The following is a 19685-nucleotide window of genomic DNA, read 5'->3' as shown; positions in this document are numbered from 1 at the left end:
CCTGCTGACCCAGATCACCCTGGGCACGTGAAGGCCCTTGAGGAGTTTGCTCCTGGGTTTAATTGCTCTGACAATCAAGTGGCTTCCTGCTCTTGGCTCTTGGCTTCCTTTTTCCACGTCTGGATCACGTAGGCCCTGTTTACACAATGATCTATTACGGGCCTGGGGAAGGACATACCAGATGTGTTGGGGAAAGGGCAGGCCCTGGTATAAACCATGGCCAGGGTGGAAGGCGAGTGGCAGAGGGGAACTGGGACCAAGAAGGAAGAGGAGGGCCATGTGGAAAGCTGAGGCTCAGAGGGCCCAACCCTGCCTCCAAGTAACCATTCTGGCCCAGTCATGGCAGCCTTTGTTTTCTGAGAGCTTGAGATCTAAATCTGCCCAAAGTCCTCCTTTGGGGGTAGCAATGTGTCCTATCATCCCCAGGAAGGAATGGACAGGGCTCTCCCTCCTCAGCCGGGTCCGAGCCTGGAGCACAGGTCTGCAGAACTAGCCCATTCAAAACCGGAGACCACAAGGTCAGTCCCAAAAGATGTATGATTACATTTCCACGACGTTCTCAAAATGACAAAAACGAGAGAACGGATTAGTGGTTCGGGAGGGATGAGGTGGGAGGGAAGCGGACGTGGAGGGATTCTGGGGCTCGACTGTATCAGTGTCAGTATGCTGGTTGAGTTACTGTCCTACAGATTTGCAAGATGTCATCACTGGGGGAACTGAGGAAGGGTACATGGGATCCCTCTGTATTATCTGTCACAAGTCTGTGTGAATCACAGTTATCTTCAAATAAAAAGTATGATTAAAAACACATAACAAAGATCCAGTCTTTGGTACTATCTCTCACGCCCAGCTCCCTCCATTTGTTGGACCACAGCTGGTCCTGCCAGTGGAGGACAGTGTCCGCTGGGGACCTGCCAGACAGAAGCTGTGGATCTGGGACCAAGTGACTGAATTTTTGTTCCAGATGACTGACTTCTGGGGACACCTCCACTCGCTGAGACTTGAAGTCCTTCTTCTTGGTTGGGGTAGTTGACTGACCAATATAAGAAAGACCAGAGGAGTGAGGGCCACCCAGCCCTGACATCTCCTAGCTGTGTGATCTTGGGCGAGGCCCTTCTCCTTCCTGGGCTTCAGTTTCCCCACAGGGAGGACCTTGAAATTCCTTTTGGGTTGTAAGTTTCATAAGCTGTGAATATGTTCCTGGCCTCCTGTGTGTGTTTTAGCAATCGTCAAGTACTTCACGGTTTTCTGAGGCTCTCAGGGCCGTCAGCAAGGTTGAACTGGACAGCCAGGAACATGCCAACTGGGGCTCCTGACTTCCGCACAAGGTCTCTCTGTGGGAAGAGACTTTGCCCCAAAGCACAGTAAATATAGCTGCAATCCACAGCTGGGACTTTTCTTGAACCTTTGGTTGAGCAAAATCTAGGCCCCACCCCACCAGTCAAAGCTCTTGACCTATTTTTTTGAAAATCTGTTCTGTGATGGAATGCAAAATTACATTTTTAATTAGAATAATACTAAAAATAACTAACACACGGAGCCCTTAACTCTGTACCGGGTGCTACATGAAGTGCTCTACTTGTATTTGCTCATCGAAACTTCTCAGGAAGCCTCTGTAGGGACTGGTATTATTCTTCTATCTGTGAGGAGCCTGAAGCTCAGAGAGGCGGTGTGACTCACCCAAAGTTACACAGTAATTAAGGGGCGGAGCCAGGATAAGAAGGTAGGCAGGTGGGCTCCACATTAGCATTCTGAACCACTCACCGGGCTATGCTACCTGTCTAGAGAAGAGAAAGTAAAGGTGGGTCTTGTGCACTTAGATGGCCAGGAGCTGTGGAGGTGGCCCTTCCAGAAAAGAAAGGGCTGGATCCCTGGTGAGGACCAGGAACGTCCGGGCCTGACAGATAACGAGGTGATCCTTCGCGGACTGCCAAAGGGCAAGGGGGTGCCCTCTGGGCACAGACACACAGGTGTCATTCCACATGACAGACACATACAGCCCAGCAGGCCTCCTCTCCTGAGGCTCCCCCTCAGGTACCTACAGATGTGTCTACAGCTGGAGCTTTTTCACCCTCTTTCCCTCGAATCCCTTCCTTTTCCTCTGGAAGCCTCATGCTTCCACCTGAGCTTTAGCCCACCCATCCTGGGACTCCCACCTCCTTCCTCCATTCTTTAGGTCTCTGTTAATCCATCCATTTCCTTCACAGGAAAATCAGCTCACCTTCTCTGGCATACTGGAGAGACAGTGCGTAGCAACGCTGCCCAAAGGATTGCTATGAAACCGTGGGGACCCTAAAACGAACCGGCAGGCCTTTGCAGAGACAATCTCTTCATTTCCCACCTTTGCCTTGAATGGCAGGAGAGGCAATTTGTTGTGGAGAGAGTTGGATGAGGGAAAATCCTGTCCTACGCATGTTGGCTTCCATCTCCTGTCTCAAGTGTTTTCCCAGCCGGATGCTCTTTGTCTCCTTGAGGGTCTGTTCTGCTTTCGGGCCTCAGGTCAGGCCTCACTCCATCAGGCTCCCCAGGCTCTCAAGCTAGGGGCCCTCCACCAGCCCCACGCGCACCGGGGTCTGCAGTCCGGTGTTCGTGCGCCTGGCTCGGCAGTCAAGCATCAGCCCTTGGGGCCGGCCCTGGGAGGCCCTTGGTAGACACTGGATGGATGGATGGATGGATGGATGGATGGATGGATGAGTGAGCCTTCCTCTAACCCCGTCTGAGAAGCAGCACTCAGGCTCTGGGGGTCTGGTGCACACTGGGCGGCAGCTGGGAAACTCCGCAGCGGGCTCGCTGGCCCACAGCTGGCAGAGGGGCTGTTCACAGCTGGAATGACACCAGGCTCAGAGGCTTCATGTCACAAAGAAGGGCTGGGCACCGGAGAGGAGCGCCCCCCGCCCCCAACGAAGGCCAGCTCTCATGAGTGCCAGGTTCATGGGATATCCTCAGGGCGAATGAGAACTCAGCATAGGAATCGGCCTGAACCGAAGACACGGCCCGCTGAAAGCAGGCTTGCCTGGCGCGGCCAATGCAAGCTCCCCTCTCCGTGCGCCCTCTCTTGTTGAGCCTTGTCCAGCTGTCCCTGGGGCCTGGATGCCTGTAGAGTCTCTCCTCTCTTCCCACACTCAGCTCACTGCCCCTTGCTCCGGGAGGCCTCCCTCCCTGGGGGCACTGTGAGCCATCACTGTTCCTGTCCTTCCTCCGGGCAGGCATCCTCTGTACCTACAGCCTGGGGCTGCCCCTGACATTTCCAGTTTCCAGAATCCCCCTTCCCATGCCCCTCTTCTTGTCTGCTGGCAAACCCTGGGCCCCTCTTCAGGGCCAGTTCACATGTTTCCTCCCACTGACAGGCGCCCAGGCACTGTTGGAGAACCTGGCGCTTCCCTCCAGGGCTCCTGTATCTTTGACACAACTTTCGCTGATGTGATAACAACAGCTCCCATCGGCATGGTGTCTACACGGCACCAGGCTGCGGCCAAACCCACCCCCCTGCCACCCCGCTCCAAGATGGATCAGTGGCACTGTGTGGTTTCCAAGGTCGTGTTGTGGCACAAAGGAGGAGACAGAGTCGGGGATCTGGGTCCGGACTCTTCCCACCGAGCCTGCTGCCTGCCTCTTTGTCCTTCTCCAGAACCACCTTTCTGCCCTGTGGCCGTGACCCCAGAAGACAGGGTGGCTCATCGGGTATTTCCGGGCCTGGCCCGAAGCGGGGCTTCCATGAAATCCTGTTGGCGTAACGTGCCACCTGCAGGACGGCAGAGGGGAGATGAGGGTCTTGCCTGATGTGGCACAAAGTCCCCCCAACTCGGCTGACTGAAGGTAAGTCAGGAGGCACGAGTCACTGCTATGGCTGTTGGAGGACGTGCCCAACCTTGGTGGCTGAAATTCTCGAGCCAGACAAGAACCATCAGAAATAAGGCCACTGTGGTTCCATTCTGGATAGACACGGGATGAATCAGGATTAGCCTACATGTATGAGTTACCGCTGAATCAAGAGTGTATGAATTACTGAGCATCACTGAACATTGCAAAAACCCAGCACAAGGTTCTGGGGCTTCCTTCTGGAGGGCCGAGGATCTTCACAATCAGACAGGCAACCCTGCCGGCTCCTTCAGAGTGGAGCTCCCTGAGTTGTGACCCCGAACCCAGACACGGCTCCTGAGTGGTCACCAAAAGAAGGGGAAAAGCAGCCGCTGTACTCTCCATGCAGTCACATTGGCCACAGCCACCTTTTCACAGGCCCAGGGATTGAATACGAAGTGAGAGAAACAAGAAAGAATTACAGGGATCTTACAGGACCACCTCTGTCACGGCAGGTCACAAACAGCAAGATCCCGTCACCGCAAGTCTTAAAAAGTTGGTGGCAACTAAGGAAACCAAAATGCAGATTAGATAGAGAATGAAGACAGGGAATTACTGATACTTTTCCAAAGCGTGACGACAGCATGGGGCCATGTGTGAATGTCCTCATTCTGGTTCCTTCCTCTTGGGCAACACACACTGAAGTATTGAGGAGTTTAGGGTCCCGGGTGCCTGCAACTTAACTTTCAAATGGTTCAGCCAAAACAATGTACCTACTTCACCACCCTGGGTTGGGCAATGACTTCTTGAACATGACGCCAGATGCACAGGCAACGAAAGAAAAAAGTAGGGAATTTGGACTACATCAAAATGAAAACCTTTTGTGCATCAAAGAACACTATCAACATAGAAAGGCAACCCACAGAATGGGAGAATATACTTGCAAATCACATACTGACAAACGGATCATGGCTAGAATATACAAAGAGCTCCCACGATGCAACAACAATGCCACCCAAAACATCTGATTGAAAAAATGGAAAAAGTAACGTGAATGGACACTTCTCCCAGGAAGATATACAAATGGCCAGTAAACGCATGAAAAGGTGCTCAGCACCACTGGTCATTAGAGAAATGCAAACCCTTTTGGGTGTAAACCCAAAAGTACCAAAAGCAGGGTCTTGAAGAGATAGTTGCACACGCATGTTCACAGCAGTCTCATTCACAACAGCCAAGAGGTAGACGCAGCCTGGGTGTCCGTTGACAGATGGATGCATGAACAAAATGTGGTCTATCCATGCCATGGAATAGCATCCAGTCTTCTAAAGGAAGGAGAGTCTGACACAGGCTGCAACAGGGATGAACCTTGAGGACACGGGTCAGTGAAATGAGCCGGTTACAAAAGGACAAATACTGTATGATCACACTCGTATGAGGTCCCTAGAAGAGTCCAATTCATAGTGACAGAAAGGGGGACGCTGGGTGCCAGGGGCTGGAGGCGACGGGGGGCAGAGCGTTATTATTTAGTCGGGACACAGTTTCAGTTTGGGCAGATGAAGAAGCTTTGGAGACGGGTGGCGGGGACGACTGTGCAACACGGTGAGCATGCTTAAGGCCACCAAGACCTACGTTTAAAAATGGTTAAGATGGTAGGTTTTAAAAAATGAATTACTGGGACCTTATGAAGATAAAAAGCTTCTGTGCAGCAAAGGAAACAACCAACAAAACTAAAAGGCAACCAACGGAATGGGAAAAGACATTTGCAAATGACACATCGGACAAAGGGCTAGTATCCAAAATCTATAAAGAGCTCACCAAACTCCACACCCGAAAAACAAATAACCCAGTGAAGAAATGGGCAGAAAACATGAATAGACACTTCTCTAAAGAAGACATCCGGATGGCCAACAGGCACATGAAAAGATGCTCAACGTCGCTCCTCATCAGGGAAATACAAATCAAAACCACACTCAGGTATCACCTCACGCCAGTCAGAGTGGCCAAAATGAACAAGTCAGGAGATATAGATGTTGGAGAGGATGTGGAGAAACGGGAACCCTCTTGCACTGTTGGTGGGAATGCAAATTGGTGCAGCCAGTCTGGAAAACAGTGTGGAGGTTCCTCAAAAAATTAAAAATAGACCTACCCTATGACCCAGCAGTAGCACTGCTAGGAATTTACCCAAGGGATACAGGAGTACTGATGCATAGGGGCACTTGTACCCCAATGTTTATAGCAGCACTCTCAACAACAGCCAAATTATGGAAAGAGCCTAAATGTCCATCAACTGATGAATGGATCAAGAAATTGTGGTTTATATACACAATGGAGTACTACGTGGCAATGAGAAAGAATGAAACATGGCCCTTTGTAGCAACGTGGATGGAACTGGAGAGTGTGATGCTAAGTGAAATAAGCCATACAGAGAAAGACAGATACCATATGGTTTCACTCTCATGTGGATCCTGAGAAACTTAACAGAAACCCATGGGGGAGGGGAAGGAAAAAAAAAAAAGCGGTTAGAGTGGAAGAGAGCCAAAGCATAAGAGACTCTTAAAAACTGAGAACAAACTGAGGGTTGATGGGGGGTGGGAGGGAGGGGAGGGTGGGTGATGGGTATTGAGGAGGGCACCTTTTGGGATGAGCACTGGGTGTTGTATGGAAACCAATTGGACAATGAATTTCATATATTGAAAAAAAAAAGATGGTAGGTTTTATCTTCCGTGTATATTACCGCAATAAATTGGAAAAGACTTAAACTACACATCCATATTGCTATTTCCATATGTAAGCACAGATGAAAAAAGTATGGCGTAACATTTCCCATTTGGTGAATCACGGGGAAGCGTACGTGGGACTGTGTTGTGCTGTTATTGTCCACTTTCCTGTAGGTTTGAAATTCTCCATAACTAAAATCGGAGGAGAAAGCTCCTTTCCCCACAATCCCAGTTTTCAGGTTCTTTGGTTTCCCTTTGCCAGTAGGAGACACACGTCCCTCTGATCCTGTAAGTGGGGGTCCAAATCCTAGCTCCCGGGTGGCTTCGAGGTGACCGATGGTGTCTTTGAGCGCATCTGGCCCAGGTGGTATTCCCATGGGAACCCAGCCAAGCTGGTGGCTTCTTTCTTCTTGGATGATGTGACGCTGCAGGGCAGGGAGAACGCGTCAAGGTCTCGGGTCTGGCTGGCAGCTGTGACGACCCCTGGCAGTCTGGAGAGTCCACCGGCTTCAGGAAGTCCGCCGGCTTGTGTGCTCAGGGCTTCGAGAGTCCGCAGCGGGAGGAGGGCTGTGAGCAAGAAACATGCGAGGGGGCAGGGGAGGGGGCAGGGGGCAGGTCAGCGGACCCCTCGTGGGCAGGGCACAAGACCAAGGTAGTCACATCGTCGTGCTCCGTGCTGGCTGCCCCCATATGGAGCTAGACATGCCAAAAGACATTCTAATGGCCTCTTGTGGTTGTTTTTTTTTAAGGCACCAGTAAATTCTTAGCTGCTTCAAATAGACAAGTCGTCTGTGGGGAATGTAAGCTAGGAGTGATGGGAGTCACAAAATAAAATTGGCTGACCAAACTGGGCACACTGGAAAGTTAATAACCGGTTCTCAGAGGGGATTTCTGTGGGAGGCTGTGTCCTGGGGACAGAGTGGGAGGCTGAGGCCTATCTTTAGCTGTGGTTACAATTAGTCAAAAGCCTCAGGGATGGCCGAGCTTTCCAAGGCCTGGCAGGAGCCTTCCGGAGGGCCACGGCAGATACAGCCTCCCTGCGGGCGGGGGTGGGAAGCGTGCAGACAAGAAGAGCTGGGGAGCCTCATCCTCAGCGCTGGGCGCCTCTGAAGTGCTGGGTGGGGGTCTGGAGAGGCGCCCACCTGGAGGAAAGACAGGAAGAGAGCTGGTCACTCCCCACAGCTCTCTGGGCGCCTGGATCTCACCATCTGGCTCTGCCGGCGTGACTGCCAACTCGCCAGGATGCGCTCCGAGGGCAGCCAGCACGTTGCGAGAAAACAGACTTAGTTCAGAAGACACATGGCCTCTGTGTACAAACAGCGGATGCCCCGCCTTGAGGGTATGCTCGGAATTGCAGCCACTGCTTTTTCCCAGTCTCCACCAGTTCACAGGCTGAAGGACGGAGCTCAGAAAAAGCGGTGCGTTCTGTCTCTGTGCAGTCGGGGGGCGGGGGGCGGTCGGGGGCTCGAGGGTGTGAGGAGATCATCGGCCACCTCCCCTCTTCACCTCTTGCCCCAGTGCCTTTGGCCTGAGAACTATTTAGAACATTCAAGGCTTCTCAGAGTGGGAGGGATTCATCACATTCTGAAGAACCCACTGTTGAGGGCGGAATGATGAATATATATGGCAGCACTCCAGTGTTCTGACCAAGGATGCTAACCATGTAGACAAACATAAAAAATGTCCAAGTGGCAACTTCTTTGTTCTCAGGAATTTAGTGCCAAGGGCACTTGGCTCAGAGTAGAGCGATCTGGGCTCAAACCCTTACTTAGTGGCTGCGTGTCCTTGGGTAAGTGACTCACCCTCTCTGGGCCCAAGTTTCCACAAATGCAAATACCGGTAAGAAGACTGACTTCCGGGAAATGTGGCCGGACAGAAGGGCTAGGGCGTCTGACACAGAAGAAGGGTACGACAGTCACGCACTGGCCAGTATCGAGACAACACGAGGCATTTTCGGCCTTCATTCCCAGAAGGCTTTGCACGCGCTGGGAGAACGTGCCTCCGTGGGCTGGTGGCCTTGAGGGATGTTGGTTCGCGAGGGGTGTCATGCTAACGGGCCTGGGTGGGCAAAACCCACACAAACACCGTGCTTTTGACATTCCAACGACAGAGCCAGCCTGCTTCCCCAGAGACAGACTTCCAAATCTTCCCAGATCCCGTGGCTCCTTCCACCGGGTCCTGCTTTATAGTAAGCTTGTCAGGCCAACGTTTCTTTTCTTTCTGGGGCTTTTAGAGCCGCGGGGTTCCATGGGAAATATCTTAGCTAAAGATGTGCCTGAAGACACCCTGATGTTAGATCCGAGGAGGTGCCTTTTCTGAACACATTTTCCCCCTGGGCGTTGCTATTTTTAAGGCTCAGCAGAATGTTCAAAGAGAGCCTCTGAGTGGCGACAAGCAGAGGGACTGGTTCTCTGCACCGAGGAATGGAACCGCTCGCTCCTTGTTTATTCCAACTGGAGTCCAGCTTTCAGGCTGACCACCATCCTGCCTTCCTGGGAGGCTTCCCAGCAGGGAAATGTTTCCGCGTTTCTAAAGAATCACCTCTCTCTGGGGCACCTGGGTGGCTCAGTCAGTTAAGCGTCCGACTTCAGCTCAGGTTATGATCTCTCGGTCCGCGAGTTCGAGCCCTGCGTCGGGCTCTGTGCTGACAGCTCAGAGCCCGGAGCCTGTTTCAGATTCTGTGTCTCCCTCTCTCTCTGACCCTCCCCCGTTCAAGCTCTGTCTCTCTCTGTCTCAAAAATAATTAAAACGTTTAAAAAAAAAAAAAAAGAATCACCTCTCTTGTCTGAGTGGTCAGAAACCTGAGAAATGAGGGGTGCCGGCTCCACGTTCACACCCGACTCACGGCTTTTGTAAGGCCTTCAATGGAATTTTCCACTATTTCAAAAATGAGATAGAAGCTCCGAAATTTACCACTTTTAAACAAAGAGGGTTCGGAATCACAAAGAGGGTTCGGAATCACTTCGTTATCTTTTTTTTTTTTCCCTTCCTTTTTTTGCCCAAGTACCTTCAGGTGGTAAGATAAACAATTTGGATTTGCACCTGGATGTTTCATCTCAAAGATGTCAAAGGGGGCGTCCCCTCTCTCTCTCTTTCTCTCTGTCTCTCATTGTTGTACTAGCACAGCAGAGGCAAAGATAATTGGTTTTGCTAGAGAATGCACATTCAAGCCAGAGCCATTATTCGGGATGCCTGCTGATGGAGGAGCCCCTGCCCCCTCGGATCCCCTCACAAAGTGAATCCTGCACACAGGGCAGTGGCCCCCCACACGGGCTGTGGGCACCAGTGACTGTAAAACAGGAAAAAGAACTTAGTGACTGTAAATAGTAGCTGGAAGGAAGCAGCCAGGCATGGGCTTCTGAATCAGATGGGTTCAGCTCTGGCCCTGGTGAGGTGTGCCACTTTGGACAAATTAGACCCCTATGTCCTCAGTTTCCTTATCTGTGAAATGGGGTTAATGTTGATCTCACCCATGCACATCAGGATTAAACCAAGCAGCATGAGTTTGACTTTGGTGTTTCTGGGTCCCAAAGTGGTGGTGCCTTTTGACTATATAGATTGGCCTTTTGAAATTTTTTTTTTTTTTTTTTTTTTTTTTTTTTACTTTTTTTTTCAATGTTTATTTATTTTTGGGAGACAGAGAGAGATAGAGTGTGAGTAAGGAAGGGGCAGAGAGAGAGGGAGACACAGAATTCAAAGCAGGCTCCAGGCTCTGAGCTGTCAGCACAGAGCCCGACGCAGGGCTTAAACCCACGAACTGTGGGATCATGACCTGGGCCGAAGTCGGACACCCAACCGATGGAACCACCCAGGCGCCCCTAGATTTTATTTTCTTTACTCAAATACTCTTTGATCCTGGTGGGTCAAATCTGGCCCCAAAATGTGGCTTTGGGGGGCACTGTGCATTTTAAAAATTAGACTAAAAATTTCCAAGGAATGTGGATAACTTGGGTGGATGGGACCCCCATGACATCCTACAGGTACCTCCCCATCCCTACCACGTAGGGTCTCTCACTGGTGTCATTCATAAACAGGTGGCCCTCAGAGGCCCGGGAGCCAGACTCTTGATCAAGAGTTCTCCCTCCCACACATTACAGAGTGTTTCCAATTAGTCATACCCTCTGAGTGGCTGAGAGGGCCAGCAGGTCACATTTAATAATGACACTAGAGTCTGGGTGCTCAGGTCTCAGGAACAGCCACTGGAATACCACAGCACCCTGCTCTATTTTCCAGGGTCCTCGGGGAGCCGATGATCCCAGGATTTCAAATTCCTAAGGCAAGAGGGGAAACTAGGCAGAAGAGTGGTAAAATGATTTGCTTAATCCTGAAGACAATTCCAGTATCTTTCAGATGCCCAGGGTTGCCTGCTGTCCTCGGGCTATAAGCCACAGGGGTCCTTGCCCCCACTGACAGAGCAGGCTGGGGACCACACCCACCTAAGCTCTCAGGCCAGCCCCTCCAGTGGGTGGGCCCAGGCAAATCCTCTGGACCTGCCCAGTCCCAGTCGGCTCATCTGCAACATGGGGCTGCCGTGCGGCTGGAAGGGCACATAGCACCGGCCTGGCACACAACACAAGGGCCCAATCAAAAGCAGGGTGCAAGGTGCTGGGCTTTAGCTACCTGGGAAGTGAGCCAGCTCGCTGAACCTTAATAGACTAACCCAAATCTCTGGGGTTTTGGACTACACTCTGGCCCGGTATCTCAGGCACGTGAGTTGACCTTGACCTTTTGTCCCTGCTGACCTCGGTGCCTGGTCCCAGAGGTGGTGACGTCAACCAGATGGCATAACCCCCAGCCCCTGTCTCTCAAGGCCACCTTACCTTTTCTTCCTGGGCTTCTTTCGGCGGGTTTTGCTTTTAAAAATAGTAGCACAGCCCTGCTTGGGGGGGCTGTGACGTGTTTCGGGCAGGGCGTTGGCCCCCATGAGAAGGGGTTCACGACGTGCCTTATGATCTGACCTCAGTTTACCCCTTGCTGCTCACCTGCTGCCCTCTGTGTTGTGGCTGAACCACAGTAAATGGGCTGCCCTCCCTTCAAATGAGGACTTTACTGGCACGGTGACCTCTACCAGGAACCCTCTTCCTCTTGAACCCCCTTCAGCTCCTGCACCAGCTCCCACCTCCCAACACACAGACGTATGACTTTTGGCCTGGCCTGAATCCAATCTGCTACCATCATCCCAATTGGCCCCCCAGAAATTGCCCTTCTCTGTGCGGAGTCCGTGAAGTTGGGTGGGGTTGACCCACCCCTTTTGCTGGACAGTCAGCCAATAACAATCAGCCCTGACACGTTTGTTGGCTTTGCAACGGTCTATCTTTCTGCTGCAGTTGCTTAGGAAAGCTGCTGGTGGCCCCCTCTGCTTCCACCTGGGGAAAGTTTGCCTGGGAATGAAGCCAAACTAGGGGATATAAGAGCTGGGGAGCCACAGACGGTGAACAAGACTTCTGAGCCCCTGGATCCAGCCATGCCTGAAAGCCTTTAGTTCCATTCATCAATAAATCCCTCTTTTTGCTTGAATCACTTTGCTTTGGGTTTCTGTCACTTGCAGCCACAAGAGCCCTGGCTGATTCACGCAACTTCATCCGGTTTGCTCCTTATGTCCAGGGCATAGCTCAGGTATCCCTAGCACCTGTCCTTTCCCACCCAGTCCTGATGCCACATGGCACCTCCCGCATCTCTATATCCCCATCATTTCATGAAGGGCCTCAGTGACAGGGTGGCAGAAAGCCACGGACAGATCTAGAACGCAGCTTTTCCAACCAGGGGCTGCTGCCTTCAGTCCCTCCCCAGCCTCGGCTCCCCCCAGGTTTTCAGAAACACTCTTACCTCCGTCTTATTCCGAGAGAGCATGCTGGAGTCGATTGGGCCCAGGGACATGTTTGGCAGGACAAGGTTGAGAACTTTCGCAGCAAAGACCTGGCGGGAAAGGAAAACAAGGGTGTGAGCTCAGCGGGATCCGTGCCCAGCTCTGCCCACGGGACAGTTTATGATAAATTAAGGAAAGTGACGCCCAAGCTGAACATCAGCCAGGTTCGCTTCCCAAGGCTCAACACCCTAGGACTGCCCCTGCTCTGATTCAGCCAGCCTCTAGTTAGTCTGGCTCGGATCCGCCGTGGGTGAGCAGGGCGGGAGGCGGGCCACCATGGCTGACGGTAGGAACGCCGTGTCTAATTTTTGCCTGCTCCGGATCCTGTGCGGTCGCCCTCCCCAGTCATCCACCCGTTGTAATTTTGAATTCTTTGCAGGAGCTGCCTAGCTGAGTTCTTCTGCGTGAGTCCCTTCTCTGGGGATCCTAAAAATATAAAGCAGGAGCAGAATCACCCAGATCACCTGTGAGGCAGGATAGCTCAGAAGGCCCTGGAGGAAACTGCTCTGATCAGAAAGAATCTGTTGACTGCCTTGGCTTCTCCCGGAGGGAAACAGAAATGGCTAACCAGCCTGATTAGGAGAAGCATGGCAGAGGGAAAGAGACCCGATCTGATCCCTGGCTGTGCTGTCTTGTGCACTCAGGCACGAGATCTGAACATCACAGACCCTCTGTTTCCTTAGCTGCTAATGGTGCTCCCCCCAGAGGACCACTGTGTGCAGAAGCACCAGGCACACAGTAGGTGCTTAATCCATGCTCCCTGAACTTGACCCCAATGCGGGTACAATCCTCCCTCCCCACCCCATCTCTCCTGCAGGATCTGGTGTTCACCCAGGAACAGTGTGAGCCTGATGTCACATGTCTGCCTGCAGAGAGAGGGGGGCCGTTCTCATTTCTGCGTGGCGCACAGACACTCAGGGGTGACAGGTGCGATCCCACAAGCGAGCTGTGAAACGCTGAAATCAGGACGGCAGGGAAGGTGGCGAGTGGCGAATTCTCGGTCTGTGTCGAAGGCACACGTCACGGAGCTAAGGAGCGATGGCCCTTTGTGCCCTCGATGAGGGCAAGGGCGCTAATATCTGCCGAGTGGCAATCTTTGGTGTGTGGCACACAGCTCTAGGCGCTCGGTCTTTCAATCCTGACAGACGCCATGAGGTCAGGGTTCATCCTCATTTAACAGATAAGGAAACAGGCTAAGCCCCACACCACGCGGTCAGCTGGGATGGGGGTGAGGGCCTGAGCCAGACCACTCTTTCCTTTCATGTCCCTGCCCTTCATTATTCTATCTCTGTCTGTACAAATGTAACTGGTGGTCTAACCTTGCCTGTGCATGACCCCAAACAGCGGCCACTGAGACTCCCTGTGCCGACACGGGTGCTGTGCTCCTCAACCCCCTTAACACTCAGAACTACAAAACGTCCTATGGGGGCGCCTGGGTGGCTCCGTCGGTTGAGCATCCGACTTCCGCTCAGGTCATGATCTCACAGCTCCTGAGATCGAGCCCCTCGTCGGGCTCTGCGCTGACCGCGTGGAGCCTCCTTGGGATTCTCTCTCCCCCTTCTCTCTCTGTCCCTCCCCCACTCACGCTCCCTATCTCAAAATAAATAAAACCTTAAAAAAAAAAGGATTAAAACATCCTATGTCCTCAGGCTGTACAAGCAGGATATAACCTCACACGGTCTGTCAGACGGCCAGGGATCAGGCACAGAAGCAAAAAGGGCTCTGGTCCTGAAGGAGTCCGGGTGCGTGACGCTACTGTGAAATCCACACGCTCAGCTCTCTGCGTTTCAGGCAAGGATGGCAGCTTGCTGCCTCCAAGACCAGCCTGGCTCCCTGCACCCCACGCCTGCTGTCCAGGCCAGCAAACCCCGTGCATGTCAACTGACCGCCATCCACATGCCAGGCACTAGGCCAAGCCCTGAGCCGACTTGTGACAGTCTAGTGTAGCGATACAAGGAAATCCAACTGGGAGCCCTGGGTAATTGCTCAGCCACACAGTCTGTAGCCTCATGGGATGGACATGACCCGTTGGGCGGGGTCAAGAGATAGGTGGGGCTGTGGGTCAGCTCCATGGACACGCACAGGACCAGGAGGGCTTGGACAGAGCTCTGGGGGCTCTGAGGAAGGAGAGAGTTTGGGTGTTTCTAAACACGAACCCAATGCCTATGAACTCCAGGAACTGGAGGTCCCTCAGGGAATCTAAATTCAGGAGCTGGGATCTGTGCTTTCAAAGGTTAAATACATGTTTCAATGCACAGAAACCACAGCAGATAAGGGGTGACTGCCACAGGCAGGGAGGTGATGGGCTGTGTTCACTGGGCTCCTGGTGCTTTGGAAGGGTAGACTTGCCAGGACTTATTTCCTCCAGCAGTAGTGGCCCAAAGGCCACATTATTAGGGCGGAACTTAATGTGCCTCCCAGAGTTTGCAGAACTGGCGTCTAGATGTTTTGCTGTCCTCGGTGACCCTTGACGCAGCTCCCTGAATGGACAGGATGGCTGACAGTTGACCGTGTGTGACCCTGCCACACCTAGGAGTGGCCAGGCACGTCTGGCCTGGGTGCCTGTGCGGTCTGGCCCAGCCTTCTCAAAGACACCTCTGGTTTTCTGCCATTCGGTTTCCTACCCGAGGAAGATGGCCAGTGGCCAGGGGCACAGCACCTTGGCACCCACCCTGCAACAGAAGTGAAGGACAGAGACTGCACAAAACACATTCTAATGCTCCTAAGCCCACCACCAGCTTCCTCATTTGCCAACAATTTATGCTTTGTGGCCCGTCACCTGATTCTGCATGGACCTGGGCACACAGATGCCAGCCATTGGTGGAGACACAGACTTACCTTTATCTTTGAATCTGTGCTCCTGCCACTGGTGCTTTTTTTTTTTAAGTTCATTTATTTTGAGAGAGAGAGAGAGAGAGAGTGGGGGAGGAGTGGGGAGAGAGAGAGAGAGAGAGAGAGAGAGAGAGAGAGAGAGAGAGAGTCCCAAGCAGGCTCTGTGCTGCCAGCGTGGAGCCCAATGCTGGGCTCGATCTCACAACCACGAGACCACGACTCGAGCCGAAATCAAGAGTCAGACGCTCAACTGGCTGAGCCACCAGGTGCCCCATCCACTGGTGCCTCTTAAACCAAAATATTTATACTCCAAAATGCCAAGATCCTTATTTCCAGCACAAGATGCTGACAGTTTAGGCTTGACAAGGGTCAGAAAAGGCAGGGCTCTGGTTCGAAGCATCCTTGCTTTGGGTTCACAAGGCTGAGGACAAGAGGGCCAGGAGGGACTCTATCTCAGGAGAGGATGACAGTCCTCTCTCCGAGCGAGCACTTGTCTTTCTCCTAACAGGGCTTTCTGCAGCAAAAGAGAGCTTTTAGGAAAACAGAGTTGTAGGGGGAAAAAAAAAAAAAACACAAAAAAGAGGAAGGCCATTTCTGGGGAAGTATTTGCTTTGCACAAAATGGACAATGCCAGGGTTTGGTCTCTGGAGGAAAGTAAAGAGTTAAGGGCAGATCAGCTGGCCGCTGCTCCTCCCCCATCAGAGTACCATAAGCCAAATGCTGGGGAGGCCGCCTCCTCCTGTAGCTGCCCAAGGCGTGATCGCCAAAAGAACAAGCCGGGGAGACACGGCCAGGATGATGGTATCGTGGCTCAGGACTGGAGGAGGCTGGGCCACTGGACTGTCTAGCCGTATGCTTCCCTCCACCAGGACTCCCAGGGCAGCGGCCCCTCTTGCCGCTCTGAGGGCGCTGGAGCTGGTGGGCTCAGGATGGACCAATGCGCCTAAAAGGACCAGCTCATGACAACAAAGCTCCCGGGGTAGAGTGCCATGGAAGACACTGGTGCTGGAGCAAGGAGGACCGGGGATTCGGTCACAGACCCAGATGAGGGGGCAGACACCTCCAGGAACACAGGGTACAGATATTGCCACCCTTTCTCTGTTCAGCCCTGCAGGGGCTTGGTGTGGAGAGAGTGCTAAGCCCTGGGTGTGAGTTGACACCAGGGAGAGTCCGCGGAGAGGCCTGGGCCAGACACACTATTCAAAGGGCAGGCTCAGGGAGGGAGACTTGACTTCAGGGATTCCCTTGAAGTGACTTGTGGCACCGTGCTTTCCCAGGAAGGTAGCACCTTTGATTGAACCCTCTGTTCCTTCCGTACCATTAGCGTACTGGTAGCAGGCGCGATGCCCCCATCCGGCCCTATCCCTTCCTGATTTTCCATGGCCTCCCTGCTCTACGCGTGGTCCTCAGACCAGCAGCACCAACAGCTCCTGGAGACTCTGGCCTGTCGGATCAAGGTCTGCATTTTTACCGGACCCCAGGGTGTTCTTGTGTGCCCTGAGGTTGGGAAGCTGGCAGGTGGGGCCCTGGCGTCAATAATTATGTGTGTGTGTGTGTGTGTGTGTGTGTGTGTGTGTGTGTGTGTGTGTGTTTTAAGTTCCCTGGGTGATTCCAGCATGCAGCCAGAGTCGAGAAAGTGTTCTTGTCTTCTCCCAGTTAGGACAGGGTTGGGGGTGCCACACAGACGTCTCTGAAAGGTACGCTGCCCTTTCGAAGGAGCTGTGATGAAAGACAGAGATGTGTGGACGGCCCTGACCCTCAGCTCTTTTTCTAAAGCTGCGTGGTAACTTCCAAACCACATTTCTAACAAGACGAAACTGGGTAGAGGCAGATCTTTTGATGACAATACTATGGCTTAAAAAAACCCACAAAAACCAAAAGAATCAGGTGCTTTAGCCTCTTCCTCCCCCCACCCCTGCCCCTGGCATCCGAGAAGGATGCAGGGGCAGGATGCTTTGAACAGTTGCAAAAGGTATGCCCTTTCCCTGCTGTTCTTTTAGGGGTTGTTTATTTCATTAGCCTAATGGCTAATGGGGGGAGGAAAGTGTGAGGTGGGGCAGAAAGAACTAATAAGCAGGGGCAGCAGGTTGATTGTGGCGATGCAGGAAGCCAGGAGGGCTGAGCAGGGCGTATGAGGTAAGGGAGGGTCACGGAGTAAGGACAGTCGGGGTGGAAAGAGCCTGAGAGACCCCACTCCCTGAGGATCAACTTTGTCCAGGCTGCTGCTGCTTCCCACCATGAGCTCCCTAAGCCTCCACCGTCAGCCGGGAGAGCCCCACACCTGCTTCCAAGGGTAGGCAAAGGAAGCCGACAGAGGTGCTGGGGAGGGGTGCGGCTCACCCAATAAGAAGTTGAAATCGAAGAGAATACCACTCTCGTTGCCATTTCGACCACGCTCTTCGGATAATCCTGCGGGAGTGTGGAGAGAGCCTCGGATCCAGCTCAGGGGAGGGGCAACTGTAGACGGCCTCCCTTGATGTGAGACCGCCCCCACACACACACAAAATGACCCTCGCAGGTGAAGTCAGGTTTGTGCCACCTTAGAGCCCCCAGTGGTGCTGGTTTAGCAGGGACCCCAAGTCTCATCACCAGAGGATAACTGGGGGGGGGGGGGGCGGGACCTACAGATAATGGGTACAAAGTTACTAGACCCCAGCCCTGGAAACAGGAGACTGGAAGCCAGGCAAATTTGGATTCGAACTCTGGTTCTGAATCACCAAGAAAGTCTGTGGTCCTCAGCTTCCTCATTTCTCAAATGGGGACAATGAAACAAAGTTCTAAGGGCTGCTGTGGGGGTTACCCAAAACCTGGTTCCCACAGGGCTCAACTCTAACTGCCCCACTGCTTTCTGGCCCCAGGAGAAGCTCAACAAATCCTTGCTGGTTGACTGAAGAGAGAGCACTTACAGATGCTGTTCCGAATGAAGACTTCGGGAAAAGTATGTGACTGGCAGCTTTGCCACAGGCATCACGGTCACGGCCAGAACCCCGTTAGTGCACCCACAAAAAAGGACAACTCTCCCAGAAGTGAGGCCCATCTCCTGATGAGTGAGGGACCAGAGCGTGTCACTGGGCCTTGACATGCCCTTGGGGCATTCCTGGATTAAGTGCAGTGCCCATCACTTTAAATAGTAGTGATTTGCACAAATGCCTTTATTGATCCAAAAGGATTTAATGGCTCCCTAAGATCATTTTTAAGCTTCTGCCCATGAAAGACTTGACATGAGGGAGGGAATTGTAATCACTATCTTCTGAAGTGGCTCCAGCAAGTTGACCTGTGCAAAAAGGGCCAAAACTCCAGGTCTTTTGTGAGGGTGACACCCATGCAAGGGTCGGCCCAGAATTTCTTGGTGGAGGGAGTGCACCGTCAGACCTGCCAAGACTAGAAAGTGCCCTGTGCCTTTTCTGCAGGCCAAGCTGGGGAGGATCGAGTACCTGTTCACTGCTGAATGCCCAATGCCTGACACATAGCAGGGGCTCCCCAGAGATGTGGGGGGGAGATGACTCATTCCTTGAATGCCAAGTGTTTAGACGTCTGAACCCCATGGCTCAGTCGGTTAAGCATCCAACTTTGGCTCAGGTCATGATCTCATGGTCCGTGAGTTCGAGCCCCGCAGCAGGCTCTGTGCTGACAGTTTAGAGCCTGGAGCCTGTTTCAGATGCTGTGTTTCCCTCTCTCTCTGACCCTCCCCTGTTCATGCTCTGTCTCTCTCTGTCTCAAAAATAAATAAACGTTAAAAAAATATTTTAGAAGTCTGAACCCCAGCTACGACAGGCGCAGGCACCTACAGGAGAGAGGTAACAATTCCCCAAGGTGCCTCGTAGCTGCCAGATTCATGGGCCAGTTCATGACCACAGTTTAAGTCCTGGTCCCTGGATCTAACTTTAAATACGTTTGAAAGAGTGGCAATTTCCCATGCTCCTACCCTTTTCCCCTCCATCCCCAGTCCCTCCACTCCCCCAAGGGCCTTTTGGAGCCTAGTGACTAAAAACAGATGAGAACTGGGCTAAAGTCAAGGGAAGCTGAACTTAGGCATGTTTCGGGGTAAAGGGAGCATCCTGCTTTGCTCTCTGGCCTGAGCTGGGGCACAAGCTGACCTTGAGCAAGACAATTGGCCTCGTTTCCTTGTCTGTAAATTGGGAATGGTTTTCTCTCCTTACTGGGTGGTGACAGAAAGGAAATGAGACAATACGAATCATGCACCGTGTGCAAGGTTCATAGCGGCCCTCTTCTCTCTACTTGGCCAGGTGCCCTGGCTGACAGGGAGTAGAAGCATCTGGAAGCACTGGGCCGGTTCCTGCATCCCTGACCCTGGACCCCAAGGGACAGCGTCCAGGCAAGAAGCAGAGAAGATCATTTACAAGATTACCCTCCTGGCAGGCTGAGCCCCTGTCCTGACCCTAGGCACTGCCCAGGGGGATTTGGGGTGTCCCCCGCTCCCAGAGAAGGGAGTGGCTCTGTGATCTGTCCCA

At 52.6% G+C, this 19685-nt stretch overlaps 1 protein-coding gene across 6 annotated transcripts in view; it reads right to left on the bottom strand.

Annotated features, from left to right (window-relative positions):
* MGLL (monoglyceride lipase) overlaps window positions 1-19685 on the bottom strand; it is a 250014-nt gene that overhangs the window by 8790 nt on the left and 221539 nt on the right. For all 6 annotated transcript variants that reach the window (XM_030307544.1, XM_030307545.1, XM_030307546.1 and 3 more), the window contains one exon: window positions 12342-12431. In XM_030307544.1, the coding sequence (XP_030163404.1) occupies window positions 12342-12431 (90 nt within the window). The remainder of the gene's footprint in view (window positions 1-12341; window positions 12432-19685) is intronic.

The sequence above is a fragment of the Lynx canadensis genome, chromosome A2, assembly GCF_007474595.2.
Source record: "Lynx canadensis isolate LIC74 chromosome A2, mLynCan4.pri.v2, whole genome shotgun sequence".
Classification (NCBI taxonomy): Eukaryota; Metazoa; Chordata; class Mammalia; order Carnivora; family Felidae; genus Lynx; species Lynx canadensis.
This window is presented reverse-complemented; position numbering and strand designations above follow the sequence as displayed.